This window comes from Aythya ferina (genome assembly GCF_964211825.1).
Source record: "Aythya ferina genome assembly, chromosome: 3".
Taxonomy (NCBI): Eukaryota; Metazoa; Chordata; class Aves; order Anseriformes; family Anatidae; genus Aythya; species Aythya ferina.
The window spans coordinates 22,627,302-22,647,411 of NC_140298.1; the positions used below are offsets into that span (position 1 = coordinate 22,627,302).

Sequence of the window (20,110 nt, forward strand, 5' to 3'; positions counted from 1 at the left end):
ATAGCCAAAATAACTATTGTAACAACCAAGTTCAGAGGCTACCATAGCTTCTGTTAACATGTGTTAGAAAATAATTTAGCATGCTGATTTAAATTAATGTCTGGTTTCAACTGATAGAAGTTAACTGACACAGGCTGAAATAAAGTAAGCATTCAGGTGATATATTTGTAAAATGTAAGTGTCATTGCTGGATATGAGTACATTTTTTTCTTTGAACTGCTGAGTAACTATAAATTTTGGTGATTTCATATGGAAATTAAGCAATAAGTTTTTCTTCTGTTAATAATAATGCATTGATTTCCTGGTAAGATACTATTTTTTTTTCCTCCAGAACAAAAATAATAACAATTAATATACCAGATTTCTTCAATGAGGAATACTTATTAATACTTATTATTAATTTATGATTGCACCTCAGACAACTGTCTTAATTCAGCAAATTTCCCAAACTGTTTTCACTAATAGCTAGCATTTGTCTGCTTAAAATGTAGAGCTGTAGTGAAATGTTGTATAATGAACCTCCCTACAAGTCTGCTGACATGCATTTTGTTCTGGTTGGCCTCTGTTATCGTAAGCGGTTTTTGTCCTCACATGCTTGTGAAATATTCTTTATTTCCCCATCAGAGATCATTGCACTACCAGGATGGTTCGTGTGATTAGCCATTATCTCTTTTGGTCGGAATGAGCCAGGAGAAGAAAGTGTAATACTTAAATTAGTCCAGCTCCATTTTTGAATAATTTGAGCTAGGGAGTAATCAGATGGCTGGTTCAGTCAGGAGTTATAGTTGAGAATAACCTTCTGCAAGGGTGAAAATTGAGAGTTAGGGAGGAGATGCTAATCTTTGTGTTTCACTGTAGAAGTTCAGTCACAGCTGATGCAGGCAAATTGCAGATGATAGAGATCATTGCAAAACACTGCTGTCTGAATAAAAAATAATATATCTGTGTAAGAAAATAAAGACAGTTAATTACCTCTGAAAAATACTGTTTTAATGCTCTCATTACTTCTGATGACTTTTTGCCTCCCTATACACATACTTCTATAGTAAAATGTTATTTCAAGTATGGCTTTACATTCTGAAGGAAGCATGAAAGTAAAAAACCAAGCACCACACATCTTGACTCCATGAAAGTAGCTCATCCTTCAGAATAAGAACACCTGAGAAAATAAAATATTGTCTGCTCCAGCCACATCCAGAATGATGTAAATTTTGTAACGAGTATTTTTTGCAGATAATGTTTCTATGGATCTTTGTTGTAATTTATGTATTTACTTGAGAATAATCAGGCACATCAGCTGAGGACAGTAGTAGTGCAGCATGATAGTGGCATGGTCTTTTAGCTAGGTAGTTGATAAAATAAACTGATATGGTTAGGTGTTTTAATTATTGCTGGTCTATATATGTAAATGTGTAATAAAAATAAGAGACTTGGGATTGAGAAAAGCCTGAAGCTTTTTTATTTTTTTTTAATGCTTGCTACTTACAAGTAACATTTCTAAACAATTCTAGCAACTTCTGAGCATTTCTAACACTTTTTAGAACTCAAATGAAGTGCTGACATAAGTCCCACTTCTAAATGTGAAGTTCAGCTAACAACCAGTCTCTAGAGAGGAGACTGACTTGCACTGTAGCTATCAGAAGAAATTGACACTTCCCATGGCCTTCCAGTCTTACCAAATCTCCTCTGGCTGTAGTCAGTTTTGCTATTGAATTCATCACTGTTGAGGGTCAAAATTCTGTTTCTGTTCAAATTAGTGGCAAAATTTTCTGTATTCCAATATTGGACAGTGGTTTCTGGAAATGTGAACCTTAGTGTTTATGTAATTTTTGAATGATAAGTGGGATTTCAGCACCACATAGTATTTGCTTTTAATATGAGCTAACAATATATCCCATGTGATAATTGTATTCCCATCTGCTTGTATCTACTTTAACTGTATATTTTACTGACAGTCAGGGGCTTCATTGTACAGCTGCTCAGCATATAATCTTCATGGAAATACTATATACAAAATAGCTGTAAGAAACGTAACTACTTGAATGAGAAGAGCCCTTTCTTTCACCTGGTAATTGCAGGATGTTTTCCCTATAAACCATAAACAGTTATTTTATAAACTTCAAAGACTATAAATTATCTCCTCAGACTGCTTCCCCCAAAACATGTATTTGCGATTTCCGTCACTGCATATATCCATTTGGGCAGATCTGCCTACAGATGCAGCATGTGCGCAGGTTGCACTGCTTGGTTTCTTTAGTTGTTCCAAAATAAATGGAAGTCTTGCCAGTGGCAGACCAAGTTTGGCAACAGCAAAATGGCCTTCGCGATACCTTTGGATCACTAACAAAGCCCAGTGCTACAATATATTAACATTTTACATAGTGTTTTAATAAGCTATCCCAAGCTAAATTTTGCATTTTAATTTCTCATTTCCAGCTGCCAGCTCATGTTACTTTATCTTTGGCAGCAGTTACTTTACCGGTGAATGTTTATGGCCTGCAGCAAGTGTTGAAGAACAGCATATAACCCTCATTGTCCTGTTTTGAACTCGAGTATGCAGAGAAGACAATACAATCCTTTCCTACCAATTTGCCTGCCTGACCCAAGGGTTTGCCTATTATATCCTCATAAGATAAACCTGGAGGTGTGCCATGAAAAACACAGATAGGCTATTCCAGTGCTTCCTTTTATTTAATAGGTTGTTCAGTTTTTCCTGTGTTTGCATGTGTGAGTGTTTTTATCTGGAAACAATCAAATGTGAATTATCCTGGTTTTTTGGAATGCCAGTTTGTTATTGTTCAGAAATTGGTTGACAAAATTAAGTCCATATTAGAGCTTTTATAACTGTCATGAGAATCCCCAAGTGCAAGGTTTTGTCTGCATTATAAATGATGGCTAATAATAAACCCATGCAATTTTGTTAGAAAAGCAAAGTAGTATGTTTTGAATTGAGGTGATCTAAAATATACATGGTTAATTATTTCTGGTCCCAGTCCTGTAAACTCTTTAGCAAATAGCTTTAGTAACTTTATTAAAATGTGTTCATTATAGGCAACTTGATTAAGACTGAAATTTTACATATATCTACGTATTTGAAGGATTAATTCTAATTTAGCACATACAACAAGCCAGAAAGTTTTGTGTAGCAACAGACATGAAAATTTTAAGACTTAAATTCCCTCTGCTGGATAAAGAATGAGTTTTACCAACTTGAAAAAATTTCCATGATCTAACATTGTTACTTAGCAGTTTCAATTTTACTTAAAGATGCTTTAATTTTGCCAAAAGCGTCGTATGGCAGTTTAGTTAAGTCCTGCACTTAGGAGTTTCAACTAAATCTGGCATATTCTTAAAGTGAAAGAAGGCTATCCACATACCAGATTAACACTCATTTAGCTATTAGCTAAGGAGATTCCTTAACCAAAATGTTAAAATTGCTATTGTTTTCATAAAGCTCTGGTAGAAGTTCCATGGCATGGGGCATTTACTTGAGCTGACAACAGAGGTTCCCCTCACTGTGACCTAGCTCTATGCCTTGTCTGCATTTGCCACTGCTGCCTGGTTGTTCCTGTAACTTCTCTGGCCTTCCTGCTGCATCTTTCTCTGTTCCTTCACTCTTGTGCTGACCCATGGGACTTCTTCCCATGGTGGGTGCAATGTTTAGAGGCACGACTGCCATCTCTGTGCAACAGCGCTTATTTTATGGGGCTTCATGCCACAGATGAATTATGTTGCGCCTTGGAAATCCCTGCATGACTTGGACAAGCGATGCTTAAGCAGCAGCATGCTGACCTGTTTGGGAGAAATGTCTGTCGGCTCTATGAGAGCAAGAAAAAACTCAAAAGTGAGGATTGTGGAAGATAGGTCAGGCAATGGTAGTCATTGTAAAAGCTGTCATGTCTTTTCTTCTGGATCATAAATCCCTGCTTCTGCTAGGAACGTCAGTATGTGATTGAAAGCAGAATGAAGCTTTGTTAAGGTATAGCTGATGGTCTCTTTTCAGGACTATAGTATGAGAAAATAGAAGAGAATTAACTGTCCTCAGTCTGGAAAAAAGACATCTTCAAACAATAGAAATACAGTATTCTTAACTCTTCTGCCAAATCTGTGCTGCATCAGCAAGTCAGAACACTGAATTACTGCTGGTTCAGTCTGGTGTATATAGGAGGACGCTGATCAAAACCAATGCATGCAGAAATAGGAATTTAAAATGTTAACAGGAAAGGACTGTAAACTGAATTTTTATCACTTAAGGATTTTTTTGTGTGTCTGAGTGTTTCTAAAAATTCAGATTGTTACTTTAAAATGAATTTTTGTCTCTGCCTGTTTTTATACAGATCAGATCCCATTCCCAGTTTGGCGATCTCTGCCAGAGAGCCACTGCTGCTTCGTGCTGTCCCAGCTGGACTCTGGGCAACTATATTGCCATTCTAAACAACAGGTCATCGTGTCAAAAAATTGTAGAACGAGATGTCTCTCACACCCTAAAGCTGCTTCGCACATGTGCCAAATACTACTACAATGGGACCCTGGGGCCGGACTGCTGGGATATGAATGCCAAAAGGAAGGACCAACTCAAGTGTACAAACGTGCCTCGCAAATGTACCAAGTACAATGCTGTTTACCAGATCCTTCACTATCTAGTGGACAAGGATTTCCTAAGCCCAAAGACAGCTGACTATGTCTTACCAGCTTTAAAATATAGCATGCTCTTCTCTCCAACTGAGAAAGGAGAAAGCATGATGAGTATTTACCTAGACAACTTCGAGAACTGGAACTCTTCTGATGGTGTAACAACTGTCACAGGGATTGAGTTTGGAATAAAACATAGTTTGTTTCAAGATTACCTATTGATGGATACTGTGTATCCTGCCATAGCCATTGTAATTGTTTTATTAGTTATGTGTGTATACACGAAGTCCATGTTTATCACGCTAATGACTATGTTTGCAATAATTAGTTCCTTGATTGTTTCTTATTTTCTCTATCGGGTAGTATTTAATTTTGAGTTCTTTCCATTCATGAATCTCACAGCATTAATTATTCTTGTTGGGATCGGAGCGGATGATGCTTTTGTATTATGTGATGTTTGGAACTACACAAAATTTGATAAACCTCATGCTGGAACTTCTGAGACAGTGAGCATCACATTGCAGCACGCTGCTCTTTCCATGTTTGTCACCAGTTTTACTACCGCTGCTGCCTTCTATGCTAATTATGTCAGCAATATCACAGCAATCAGATGTTTTGGTGTTTATGCCGGCACTGCCATATTGGTAAATTATGTTCTGATGGTTACCTGGCTACCTGCTGTAGTTGTATTACATGAACGGTATCTTCTCAATATTTTCAGTTGCTTTAAAAAACCTCAGCAGAGGGTGTACAACAACAAAAACTGCTGGACAGTGTTGTGCCAAATGTTCCACAAGATTATTTTTGCAGTCTCAGAAGCATCCAGGATATTTTTTGAAAAAGTTTTGCCATGCATTGTTATCAAATTCCGTTACATTTGGCTTTTTTGGTTCCTTGCCTTAACAATCGGTGGAGCATATATTGTGTGTGTAAATCCAAAGATGAAACTGCCGTCATTGGAGCTCTCTGAGTTTCAGGTATTTAGGTCTTCTCACCCATTTGAACGATATGATGCAGAATACAAAAAACTTTTTATGTTTGAACGTGTCCACCACGGAGAGGAGCTCCACATGCCTATTACAGTAATCTGGGGTGTCATTCCTGAAGATAATGGTGACCCTTTAAATCCTAAAAGTAAAGGAAAGCTGCAGCTAGATAGCAGTTTTAATATTGCTAGCCCCGCTTCACAGGTTTGGATTTTGCGCTTCTGTCAGAAGTTAAGAAATCAAACATTCTTTTATCAGACTGAAGAACAAGACTTCACAAGCTGTTTTATTGAAACATTTAAGCAGTGGATGGAAAATCAGGACTGTGATGAGCCATCTCTTTACCCTTGCTGCAGCCACTGGAGCTTTCCATACAAACAAGAAGTTTTTGAGTTATGCATCAAGAGAGCTATAATGGAGCTAGAAAGAAGCACAGGGTACCATTTAGATAGCAAAACCCCGGGGCCTCGCTTCGACCTTAATGACACCATCAGGGCAGTGGTGCTGGAGTTCCAAAGCACCTACCTCTTCACACTGGCTTATGAGAAAATGCATCAGTTCTACAAAGAGGTTGACTCATGGATTTCAAATGAGCTTAGTTCTGCTCCTGAAGGCCTTAGCAATGGTTGGTTTGTGAGCAATTTAGAATTTTATGATCTTCAGGACAGTCTTTCTGATGGTACTCTTATCGCCATGGGTCTTTCAGTTGCTGTTGCATTTAGTGTAATGCTTCTTACAACTTGGAATATAATTATAAGCCTTTATGCAATAGTTTCAATAGCTGGAACTATTTTTGTCACTGTAGGTTCTCTGGTTCTTCTTGGATGGGAGCTGAATGTGCTAGAATCTGTCACTATTTCAGTGGCTGTTGGCTTATCAGTAGACTTTGCTGTTCATTATGGAGTGGCTTATCGCCTTGCTCCTGACCCTGACCGAGAGGGAAAAGTGATTTTTTCTTTAAGCCGTATGGGTTCTGCTATTGCAATGGCTGCATTGACAACATTTGTAGCTGGAGCAATGATGATGCCCTCCACAGTGTTGGCATACACGCAGCTTGGCACTTTCATGATGCTTATAATGTGCATTAGTTGGGCTTTTGCAACGTTCTTCTTCCAGTGTATGTGCCGATGCCTTGGACCTCAGGGCACTTGTGGCCAAATCCCGCTACCAAAAAAACTGCGGTGTAATGCCTTCTCTCAGACCCTTTCAGGAGCTCAAGGAGGCAGAGGTCAAAATAAATCGCATCCCATTAGCAAGTATCAGCTGGACTCCAGAAGTCAAAAACCAGAAATGGAGCATGAACACTATGAGCTTGAGCCGCTGGCATCACAAGCGGGTATCTGTAACCCTGCAGAGAAAGTGACATATGAGGAAACTCATATTTGCTCAGAACTCTTCGGTAGCATGCCCCCAAACACCTGTATGCCTATGCATTCGGTATATAATAGTGAAGTGAGCAAAAGCATAAAAAACGTTGCTAGTTCAGCTGTGTTACAGTCATCTATCGACCAACATGCTCTATGCCCAATTTTCTCTCAAAACAGGCAGTGCAGCTGTCCAGATCCGTATCAACAAATAGCAGTCAAGTGGAGTCCACACTCCTGTCAACAGCTAAGTGATCCCTTCTGTTACCAGTGCTCTTCTTCACCTGGAACTGTACAGCTCCCAAACCCTGTGGGTCCCATAAATGCTTTACAGCAAGCTGCTGAAGGTTATGTGCACCCAGTCCAGCATGTCCTCCACTGCAGTTGCCTCCAAGGAAGGCTCAAAAGGACGATGACGCAGAACTCGCTGCCTAAAAATTTTTTCCTCCAGTCAGTGCAACAGCTTCAGGCACAACAGAGAATAAACAGGACAGATTCACACGCTCACCAAAACCCCGAGGAAAACATGAGAACAGTTCCAAAGGTAATGAGTTCCTCGCAATTTCTCTGCCGCAGTGTAGGTCCCCTCTTTGTGCATTGCTCTGAATGTGAGAACAGTGTATCCAACAACCACAAGGGGTTCTGCCAGAAGACAGACAAGTGTGATGAAAAGGGCGGCACAGAAGCAAACGGGGTTGAAAGCAAGAAAGCCTCTATGTCAAAGCAGAAAAAGAAAGCTGAGAGCAACATGATAGATCAGCATTCTTTGCAGAATGACCAGGTTTTGAATGCTGACCAAAATGATGAAAACCACCTGCTGAATAGGTCAGTGGGAGAGGCTCACTGTGAAGGTTGCCATGAAAATTCACACTGTTGTAGCAAGGCTGTGACAGTGAAGTGCAATTCTGTTGATTGTCAAATGCCAAACATCGAAGCCAATGTGCCTCCTATGTTAATGCGCCCAGAACTTTCCAATGAAAGTTTGTTAATAAAAACACTATAATAAATCTTTAATTTGGCCACTGTGTCCTTCTTGTAGAAGTAATTTTAAAACATTAAACAAGAAAGTCCTGAGTAAATATGAATTAAAATTTGAATCATGGAATGAAAAATATATATTTTATAGAAGAATAACCTTTATATATTTCATAAAGACATTACATGTCGTAAAGCCTGATGTTGTCTAGATTTTTTCTCCATATAAACCATCTCCAGAATATAAAGTATTGCAAATAAACTCTTCCTTTGCTGAAGAGGTCAATAACATTTGGGATCAAGCATGGTTGCTGCTTTTTTTAAGTGCATTTCCCTTATTCTGTTGTTGTCTTACAGGCTTTTGTTCAGACCATTGTGCGAACCTTGAACAACGGCAGGGCTGTAACTGTTCATTCAGGATTGGAGCAGTGAAGCGTGTTTTGGGAATATTTTTAACTATTAATCCTATCCAAATCCTAACAAAAATAAACTCTTGTGGAGGTCAGCTGTGCTCTCACTGCCATTGTTATGAATCTATGTATATAGTGCAGTAAAACATTTTAAACTGCCCTTTCTGCCAGTTACTCTCTAGACCTACTATTAAATACTAGAGAATACGGGTGGAAACAACAGTAAGTGAAAGTTATTTACATCTCAATGATGACGAGAGATGAATAATTCATGTATATGACATATGTAACATCAGGAGTTATAAAAATGGGCATAAAGTGCCTTGTAATACCGTGCTTATTCCCACAAAGCATATAAATGAGAAGTAATACTGTAGAGAAAGGCATAGTTAAAGCATGTGTTCCAGGCTTACTCTCAGTAGTATCAGACAAAGTCAGTTTAGAAGGCTCAAATGCATAAAGTAAAACATCAAGCTCTGAGTTTTGCTTACCCAGAGAAGTTCCAAGATGTAGTTAGAAATATTGATCTAAACCCTGTTACTAAGAAAATAGATTTCAGACACTGTATCTGTCATTTGAGTAAACACTGTAGTTAGATCCCATTTGGTCATGGAGATGCTAGCTGGTCTACATCATCATTCAGAGAAACTGAATTTGAGAGGTGGAACTGTATAGTATATCATAATTGGTATGTACCCTTGTGCCGAAACTGTGTAATGGTTCGGTTATGCTGATTGTGTTAATTTATGTGACATAGATATCAGAAGATAGATTTCATAGAGTGTTGTGATATCATATACTTGGTGTGTTACGAATCACTGGAGGAAAAGCCTGGCTTTTTCTGTTCTGATGTTCATAGTGAAGGGACATAGAAGATGACTATCAAACCACTTCGGTTTGTCTGAGGGTAGTGATGTTACTGCTTCTACATGTATATCTCAGTGACTGGAAGAGGGTAAAAGCTTGAACTCTACAGAAAAAGCTAAACTGATTTTACGTGGTTTAAGTAGAGTAGCATTCTTTCCTAGGTATATAATGAAATATTTTTTAGGTCTTTTAAAACTCCTAACTGAATTTAGAGCCAGATTCCTTCTAAATGCTTGTAACGAGAGCAAGTTGAGGATTTCTGTGCACCACAGAGGCCTTTAATTATCAAGAGCTAAGACTTGCAGTGCTAGTAATCTAAAGAAAATGAAAAGGTTAAGAAATAAACTGTGCTGCTGCCATGCATTATTATCCAACTTTCTCTTTAACCATTGCACCTGACCAAGTGCAATTGCTGTGAGGGGTGTATGTAACATGCTGGGCAATAAATCCGTTAGACAACAGTAAGCCCCAAATAAACCAGTGTTTTGATAGTTTAATTGACCTTCAGTCAGACCTTTCCAAAGCAGTGTGTAACACTCACATAGTGCCTGTCACATCAGCTGTTACTCACAGCTGTGCCTTTGAGACATGGGCCTTAGGGACATCCCAGCTAATACCTCTACAGAACATGGGACAGTTTGAGCTAGGGAGCTCAAAGTTGAGATTTATTCTGGGTGAGCTCTCCATAACAGCGTTCTGCATAAGGAGATCCCTTCCTATGGCTTATATTAATAAATGCTTTTATAATGGTGAGGTAAGCAATGAAGGTTAATGTTGTATTTTCATTATAATTTATAGGTTCTTAAAAGTTGATATAGTTAAAAAATAATAGGGGCAGATAAGGAGTTGTGATGTACTCTTAGAAGAGCTTAAAATGAGCTAGTGTACTTGGCTAATGAACATTATCACTGTTGTATTTGTCTTCTGTGACATTGCCATTGCCTCCCTACTAACCTCTTTATCTTTCGAAATCACATAGCTGGACAAGAAGCAACCAGTGAAGTAGAGCAAGTTGAATAATTGTTTGTGTGTGTGTGCACGTGTCATCTCTGTCCATTCATGCACAGACTCAAAATTCAAGCCAGCACAAGACTCTTGGAGAATGGTATAGAAGAGAAGAGAAGCTGGTTCCAGTGAAGGCTAGTGATGTTATGTATTACCCTATACCCGGAAACTCATGAGAGAAAAAAAATAATTAAGTTTTTATAGGTTTTATGAGCAAGCAAGGATAGGTGGGATCCTGTTCCACTGCATGCAAGCTTAGCAAAGAGCACTGTATCCTGCTACGACATGCCTTTTTAAGAGTTGCCAAAGATTGCCAAGTCCCAAGTGAAGCTAATGAGCTTTGGGCACTATAATTTCCAGGATTTGATTTGCTGTTGCTGGGATTTCACAGTGCATCTAGATGTGCATGCGGTGTGGCCCAAGTGTGGTCATGCTTCTCTTGCAGCCTGCTCACTTGGGGTAAGGGTGCTGGCAGGTCACTACCTAGCATATCCTCCATGAAGCTACTTAACATATTAGACACAATAGTTGTTTTTGTTGACCTTAGTGTCTGTGTTTCAGGTTACAATAACATTTATAGTATGGGTGATAGGCTGATTAGTTTAACAACAACAACAACAAAAGATATGGTAATTTAAAGTAAGCCCTTTAAAATATTACACCATAGTCAAAATCACTCTGAACGCAGCAACTTCATACAAAGTGTTTGTAGATGGGTCAGTAGGTAGTATACTAACATAAAGGATTTTTAGAATTATTATGTTATTATTCCATTGTGTTTTTTAAGAAAAAAAAAAATCCATCAATTTACAATCATCTGCAATCGCTTTAATTTGTTCTTTATTAACTAATGTGGTAGTGTTCCTTTAAAATGCTTTGGATTAGGAACACTTCTAATTTTGCCATATGGAGCCCTGGCAGTCAGTCCAAGAGAGGTCTAAAAATACAAGTTGACAAATGACAAAATTTTAGCACTGTAAGAAATGTCAAATGTGATCAGAATTGAGTTTCTTTATACAGACAATGTTATACTACTTAATATAGGTAGCAGATGGCTGATTCAAGCCAAACTCACACTGACTTCATTGAATCAGACCTTAAATTTTTTCCACATGCTGGCAAACTATATTAAATTTTACTTCTGCCAGTAATATCTGAAGTGCCTGTACATCTAGCGGTTGATTTACAGTGGTCAGCTGGGATGCTGTACCTCTCTAAGTATTGAGTACTCCCGGAGTGTTAAATCATGCTTGCCTTTACAAAAAAGATCAGTCTAAATAAGTAAGAGAGACAGCAAGAAAGACGATAGCTTTTCTGAGTGCGTAATATACCTGCTCAGACTTCTGAATTTGGATCCAGTGTCACTATCACAAAACCACCCTCACGTAATGTCATTATCCTTTGGCTGCTTACTTCATAGGTAGTATCAGCCTGGCATCAGTCATTCCACTCTCCTCCTATATCTCACCTTCTCACTTATGTTATCAGAATAAGGTCTCTGAAGCCTGGAGAGCCCATAAAATAGATGATGCAGAGCTCAGACGGGCCCTGGTGTTGACTGCAGTTTTTAGGTACCAGTGTGCCACAACTACTGAGCACCAAGTAGTCTCACAGACTGAGGACTCTGCTGTCTCCCTTTATTTGGCAGCTTGTGTTCTGAGGGTTTTTTTTCCTAAGGTCTCCACTTCAGAAAGTTTTGTAGACTCAAGTACTTCCTGAAGACACGAAATTTTCATCTGATTCCTGAAGTGTATTAAAGATAATATGCCCAACTTGTATTCGGATTTGATTTTTTAAGGTATTGATAGATGTCAATTTACCTGCAAATAGGTAAACACATTTCAGAGCAGCAGATGGTGGTTGCTTTTATTGAAATTGTGCTGTTTGATAATGTGTGTTGATTCTAGTTCCCAAACCTTTACTGTTAATTAAAACTTGTGCTGATTTGTATTAAAAACAACAGGGATAGCATTTGTTCTCTTGCTGTGGGCTGGCCACAATGACTGTAGTGTTATAAGATGAACTCTTCCAGCAATGGGTCTTCAGAGCAGATAGATGGTTTTTCTTTGGGGATTAAACAAATTTTCTTAAACCCTTGTAAACACTTAACTAAGAATTGTTCCTAGATTCATCTTAGTATCATTTGTAGCATATTTCTCTATGGTTTAGGAAAGGAGCAAATCATTCATTCCTGACTCTTAATTATAATAATACTATTTTACAGTGCCCTGATCCTCAGAACACATTATGTTTTAAGCAAACTCATAAACAGTGTTTTCTGCATATGATTATGCTGAGGTTTTGGCTCTCATAAAACTTAGTAGTACACTTTAATGTTTGGGCCTAAACCCACTTTCTAAGGGAGATGTTTTTGTGCTATGCAAAAATGAACAGAAATCGTCATATTAACTCAGTGCTGAAAAGATTCATGATACAGAAAGAATGGGTGTAGCAGTGCTTTCAGTGGGGAGTTCTGTCAGTGCCATCCTGCAATACAATGTTAGATACTCTCCTTCACTTTTTCTTACAGGAATAATGTATGCTCATATACGTACTTTATTTATGTTTTCAATGCTTGTTTCAAGTATCTATTTTATAATACATTCGAGCTTTGCCCCAGATCTTTTCCAAGTGATCTGATATGGCATGGTTGAATATCAATCCATTTCCTACTATATGTTCCTTCCAATCTGACAAAAATTAAATTCATGGCTGTCATAGAAGCAAGGCTGTCCAATGTCCTTATTCACCCTTTCTTCTATTCTGTGTTTTTACTCATAGATCTGTCTCATCTGACTAAAATTTTTGCCTTTTCTTACATGCATTAGTAGCTTCGTTTCTTTCATGACATAGTACTGAATCTGTTAAGTGACAAATGTAGTTTGTTTTCACATTACTATACACTGATGGCAACTATTTTTTCTCTATTTCTTGTACTGATAAAACTGCATGTAGCAGGCCTTCCTCTCCTTTTGTTGATTCCCCCCTTTTTTTTTTTTCTGAAGTTTTTGAAATACAGTTTGTGTATCATAAGCTTCTTTTTCACTAGAGAAACTTATTTACATTTGGGGATTACAAAATTTCAGCTTTTTTTTCATAACAGTACTTCACCACTAAACAGTGCAGTGTTACATTGACACTAGTTTGAATACTTACAGCAGTCATAGTTGCATGATTAGGAGGTGTTTTATTTGGCATAGCACTGAAATAGTAGAATCCTCAAAAAGAGATGAGTCCCTGTTCTAAAGCATTACGAATTGTAACATAAATGACAGATAATGACTTACTCTCATATACTTTTGTGTAACCTTATTTTCACACAAAGAAAGTTAAAAAAAAAAAAAAAAGTAATTCAAGAAGTATTAAACAAAACATCATAAAATTGAAAAATGCTAGGATTACAGTGGCTTGCCAGGAGATAAGCTCTGCTGCTTTCTCAATTCTACAAAGACATTGCTTAATATGTCCCAGATGAGCAGCATACTGCTGTAGAAGAAGAATTCAAGAAATTCTCCTCTGACACCTCTTGATAGTATCACTTTCCAGAGAAGAATATGTGAAATAATTTTAACATCACTGGAGAAAGATACCTTACCAAAAGGTGTCCTAATGAAGACTATAATTCAACTGTAGTTCTGCCTGGCATTTCCCTTTTTTGCAGCTGAAAAGCAATATGGGACTTGAACTAATATATTTTAACTGCAAGGTGCTCAAGCCTGTACACAAGAATCTGAGACAGCTCCATAGGTGCACTGAATTGCTTAGATTTATAGCCTTCAATTATTCTAGCTAAGATGGAGTGGGAGACGCAGAGAGAGGTACCCCAAATCTTTGTTTGCATTGAAATGTTCTTGTACATAATACAGAAGGACTAAATAACTTGAAAATGTGTATAAGCCATAATATTTAAGACTACAAGAACTCTTATGACCTCAGAGTAATAAGCATTAAACACAGTAGCTAATAATAGCATGATAACAATGATAACTTGTTATGGGCAGAGTAGGAGGGCAGATGAAATCTGTGTTTGTGTTTATCCCCTGAAGAAAGAAGCTGATAACTTTGACTAGCACAGATGATTCAAAAGTCAAAAGGCCTCGTGATGCTATGTAGATGTAGCTGAAACTGTGTCTAAGTGCTTGGATATCTTGGTGGTCCAAATACACACTTGGATGTTCATAGGTAAGTTCCTGGCTTTTAAACTGATTGTCCAATTTTTTCACTTCACCCAGGTTACATGTAAAAAGTGTCCTGATCTGTTTCTATTTTGGCGTGCTAAGAGAAATACTATGCTCTTATGTTTAAATTCATATTTACTATGAATATATAAAACCTAAAATAATATTCCCCGGTCTAAAACTCCTATTATTATAAACTGATGTTTAAAGTTGTTATCATTACTTCAGTATTTTTATATATAGTCCAGCACTGCAGAGACTTATAAACTCTGTTTGCATTTACCATTTTTATTGCTTCATGATTATATTTCATGATGCCTTTAAAATAAAAAAGTGTAAATGCCAGGTCTACACACACAGATGATTCAAAGTATCTACATTTAGATTTAAAACTCCCTGAAACAACTGGCAGAAAAAATAACAATAGCAGTAAAACAAAAGCACGATATACTTCATTGCTAGTGAGTGTCTACACGCGTGCCTCATGTCTAACTTGCCCTTTTCACAGCCCTCCCGTCAGGACCACCTCCACCTTTGTTCTCCTTCCCGGCCCAGCTCAGCTTCCCTTGCAGTGCCTGACCACGCAGCCCCAAGGCCACGAGCTGGTTATCACACCACAAGGGGCCAACTCATTCGGAGGGGCTGCAATTATGCCTTTGTGTGCCTGGTTTTTAAATATACGTTCCCAGACACAGACCTTGAATACGGCACTATTATCTCTCTCCTGGTTCTCTGACCATGAGAGAGTGATTGATCTCAAGCAGCAGAGCAGGTGTGATAAGCCTATGCAATGGGGCCGTGTGTGTGGGGAGGGAGGGCACTGTGCCCCCTTGAGGATTAGTCTCCAGTCCTGAGAACTCTCAGCAATTTATCTTTCTGATATTAGGTCTAAATTTGCCTTTTGTCCACTGTCATTGTGCTGCTCTGTGTGTTACTCCCCCTCCTTTGGGCATCTAAGAGCGGCTCCCTCCTGGTGCGTGTGTTCCTCAAATCCTTGCAGTCGTGCTGCATGCAAAAAGGCCTTGCTGCAGGAGAAGCCTCCCCCTCTACTTGTGTACAGCCTTGTTGGAGCCCCTTGTCAGTGGAGGAGAGCTGGCAGGACTCATTTATTTAAGTGTCCTTGCCCCAGTGATGGCTATTGTTTGTATTGTAACCTCCTCTGCCACCTGGGGACTGGGAATGGAGCAGGGGCAGCATGAGCTTCTGGGAGAGACTGTAAATCTAAAAGGCTGCAGATTTAAATCTGTTTTGCCTTCTCACTATGCAAGAGCTCAGAAATCGTCCTGACATCTAACATTTGTTGTCTCGTTCCCATTTTTTGATACACTTTAGCCTGAAAAGCCTGACTGATGTGAAACCCTGCTGGAGTCTTCAGCTTTCACACTTGCTCTTGTTTCACATTGTTGTATTTTAAGATAAGGAGAGCAAAGATCCATGTCGGATGTCACTGCCAGTGTCTTCCCCCTTCCTTCCACCCAAGTTCATGCTATCTGGAAATGGGTCCACCCTTCCTTAGGAGACCCAGACAGCAAGGAAGCCACAGCCTCTTTGTGTTTTTACATTTAGATGTGCCTAACTGAATTTGGATTTCCTTAAAGCTATCACAACCCTCAGAATGATGTTTTCTTTTTCATTTTTTCTTTTTTCTTTTTCCTTTTTTTTGTTTTTTTTTTTGTTTTTATTTTTTCTTTAGAAGGTCTGAAGTCTTGTTTCCAGAGGATCTAACTAGACAAACCTCATTTGTAACCTCTCCTACAGTTGAGGGGAAATGGGGAACCCAAACTGGAACTGTGCCAAAACACTCTTGTTCTCAGCCTCTGATATTCCTTTTCTGTAGGATAGTTGCTGTTCTGTAATTGGTGATTTGAGCTCAGATCTGGCTCCCTGGTAGGAATTTTTGCTATATGCTGAAATAGTTCAGTAAAATGAAATAAGATGTACAGACAAAAAGAATGGCAGCACCTAGAGCTGATTGCTGCTGCTATGTGGGTGTGCATCCTGGGCTGTGATGTCCTGCCTGAAACCCCCCTGTTCTCACTGTAGAAAACACATAAATTAAAGGTGGAACAGAAGCTACTGACTATGTCATAACAATCTGAGAGGTACTCGCACTGTCTTCTTCAGACATCCAGTCCAGGTGCAACCTTCTGGAAACACTTGTGTCTCTTCCCAGAGACTATCCAGGGAGCCCAGAATCCTAATTTAGGAGCAGTGAATTGTACCTAATGTGGAACATCTCCCTTGGAATGTCCCCAGAAGCTTGCAGCGTCTTTCTGACTAACCGTGCGACATAGTCTTTTTCTGTCCTGTTAACTAATGTATCAGTGGGTTGAACCCCGATTTGGGATAACATGGGAAAGTTGAACAAGCTGAAGAACAGGTGAAGTATTTTCTTTCCTCTCTGAGGTACCAAGTTTGGCAAAGGGGATTACTTCATTTCTGTGAAATTTTTTATTTGACCAGGCAACGGAAAGGGTTGCCATTCTCACTTGGGATACTCACCCTGTTCCTCTTGTCACCACAAGACAAGATTAATAAATTAGGTTTTGAACAAACCTTCTCTGAGCACAGAATTTACAGTCATCTTTTCTTGTAACAAGGGATGAAGAAAAGTGAGCAATTTCAAGTCAAAAACAGTTCTTGTAAAGTTCTAGCATCATATATGTAGATGTGAATGTCTGCATAAAAATAGAAAATAAATAAGCAGGCATAAACTCAGCTTGTTTTAAAAGTTAGATAAGGTCATAAAGGTGAAGCTGTTAAAAAAAAAAATCCTTTTCTTATGGTGTTTACTTAAAGTGCTTATGCAGATCAAGCTTTGAAAGACATCAGCATACTTTCCTTGAGGAAGCTTAGGTTTACATCAGTTTCTAAAAATGTCATCTTTTACTTCCAGCTTTCTAAGAAAGTTTGTCCTTTCTTCCCTTATGCGGATCTGGCCACAGTATGTCAATTCATTCATTACCTCCAGTTTGTGCTATGCTATTTTGTTTTATCTAAAGCTGAATTCGAGGATGATGCACAGATTTCAGTGGAGAAACCATGTGCTTGCCTTTCCCTCTTCTCTAGGCTTCAAGCCACAGTGGACACCTAAAGCCTGCTCTTGGTCTCTTCCCATTTAATTTCAATACCAATATACGGTATTGGTCTAGTTTTTAAATGAATAAATGGTTCAAGCTTCAGCAACATTAGAAAGTGAACATTAATCTATTTCTGAGCACAGCAACTGCTGTACTCTTCTAGGACCACACCAAGCACACAGCCCAGGTGTATACATTTTGTTGATGATTGAAGAGGAAAAACCTCTCAAAAGATATCAGATGAATCCAGAATCAGAACTCCTTGAGGATAGGTTTCAGAGCTTCCTTAGAAAGCTTTTTCATACTTGGGTACTTAAACTGTGAACTTCTTCCTAGTACTTCTAAATCTCCAAACCACCTTTCCTCTACTAAAATATTCACCTCAAGCACGGAAGAGTGCTGTCCATCAAGAGGAAAAACTGCAAGGCACTAAATGGTATTTGCTTGATTTCTGCGTTATTATGGATAGAACAACAATAAAAAGAGTGCCAAAATAAGGCTGGTAGTTTGTTTGTCCAACATTTTTGTTCTGCATTGTTTCTACGTCTCTTTGTGGTAGTTCTAGACTTTAAACATAAATATAAGATCAACTATGGAAGGCAAGGATATTACCAGAGAGGCATAAATACATGCAGTAAGGAGAGCCAGGTAAATAATATAGGGTAAATAATATATTTACTACTCCTGTTTCAGAAGTTACATGGCTCCAAGAGAAGGCTTGGAGTTAAATTACATCTTAACTGTGATCGCATGACTACTTTTATTAAAAATTATGTAAGAAATTGAAAGACGAGCCTAATTCTCAGATGATGGGTTAAATCTACAGCACTGGCAGAGAGGAGGATCTTTCTTCTGCCCAGTCAATAAAGTAGAGACAGAACTAGCTGCTTAGAGGAGTGTTTAATTGAACAGGAATAAAATGGGTGTATGCAGAGGCAGATGAGCTGAGCATGAGTTGTGCATGTGCCTCTGGGAGTGTCTATTACTACCTTGTTGAGTAGTGGGCTTCAGTGCTTTAGAGTTGAGTTAGGAAGCCAGACTTCACAAAGGTGCCTTGCAAGACCTGCAGTTAGAACAGTTAGAATTAAACAGTGTGTGCGGAAAATTATTGGAACTGCATTATGGGTTCTTGGTGGATAAGCAGACAATACACTGGGAATTACCTGTAGTTCATTAACAGTCACTCATGAATGTGTTGGCAAGAATTGCATTAAACCACCATGTGTGGCTCATCTGCCAGCACTTAAAGAGGAAAGAGAAAATTCCTTCTTTTACCTTAATCTTCTTTATCTTAATTGCCACCATCTCTACTCTTTGTACTGCTATAAGAATTTTCAAGGCAAAGGAGAAAATGTTTTCCATTCCAGTGCTTCCAGTTGTGGCTACCTCAGAAAAGGTTTAAATTCTCATTTTGCTCCCGTTGTAATTGCATTGAAGTGTTGTGGGGGTGAGGGTGGGGAAGCTATTTTTTCTTGACCCCAGCTGGCGATCAGTTTATCCCCTTGAAGCATGACAGCTGCTATCTTTGGTCATTTTTCATTAGCTAGTATAATATTAGATACTATTCTTATTCATACAAATGTCTAACCCAGCTTTTGTTCTCTGAGCTGGTTCTGCCAGAGGATATCCGAGCTGGAGAGAAATGAAGAACAAGGAAGACAGTGTACTGATGCGATGTGACTGATGTTATGGGCAATGTGTAACAGCTCTTGCAGGTTTTTCCTGCCCTGGTTTCCCCTTCCTGTTGGTACTGAAGTTAATGAAGATTTGAAATAATTAGTCATTACTGTGTTTGTGTAATAATTATTGATATTATGAACAATGAAGGTTTTAAACACACAAGGTACTGACATTCCATCAGGAAATTTTAAGTGCTGTCACTGTGGGAGGTTATACAAAATACAGTGCAAGCAATATTTGCCAGAGTGACACAGGAAGTCAAAACCTTCCCTGAGCCTTTATATCTTAAGAGATTGTTCTAAATTTTGCCAAGAAAGCCACTTGTCTAATAAAGCAGTTTCTGGAGTAAATCAAAATCCTTGCTGCCCTTAGGGCCTCACTGAGACGCTCTCAGATACCAGCTGCATGAGAGATGAAAATAAGTGTGTCTTGCTGACTGACTGCTGTTCTACCTTGTCTTTCTATCAGCCTGCAGAGAATTAACAGAGTCAAAGTTCTGGAATGTGCAAGGAGTTGTCAGAAATCTCAGTATTTTAGAGGTCTGAGCTTTAAGTGAAAACCCCAGCACAATGGCTGAAGTAAAAAACTTAAGGAAAGCACAAATAAAAGAAATTTCAACACTGAAATTTTGATGACAGAGAAATTAACTCTGTACATCAGCCCTAGAAATTACTGAGTTCAGTGTAACTGGCCACAGATTGGCAGTAGCAAGTGCTAGTTTTAGTCTGGTTGCCATTCAGCATGGGATACTGGGCACTAATAAGAAATACAATAAGCCCTGTGCTCCTGTAAATGTTGCCTTTAAAAAGAGAAGCTGGAGAGAGAATAAAATACAAGTCTTGTTACCCACTTGGTTTTTAAACTAATGCTGAGTGATACTCAAATTCAGATACTTGGACCTCCAGAATTAATATTTAAGCTATTATTACCATG

General features: G+C 38.6%; 1 protein-coding gene across 7 annotated transcripts in view; it reads left to right on the top strand.

The window, feature by feature from the left end:
* DISP1 (dispatched RND transporter family member 1) overlaps positions 1-7,996 on the top strand; it is an 87,896-nt gene extending 79,900 nt beyond the window's left edge. For all 7 annotated transcript variants that reach the window (XM_084515561.1, XM_084515558.1, XM_084515560.1 and 4 more), the window contains one exon: positions 4,338-7,996. In XM_084515561.1, the coding sequence (XP_084371687.1) occupies positions 4,338-7,985 (3,648 nt within the window). In that variant the 3' untranslated portion in view covers positions 7,986-7,996. The remainder of the gene's footprint in view (positions 1-4,337) is intronic.
* Positions 7,997-20,110: the final 12,114 nt, after the last annotated feature.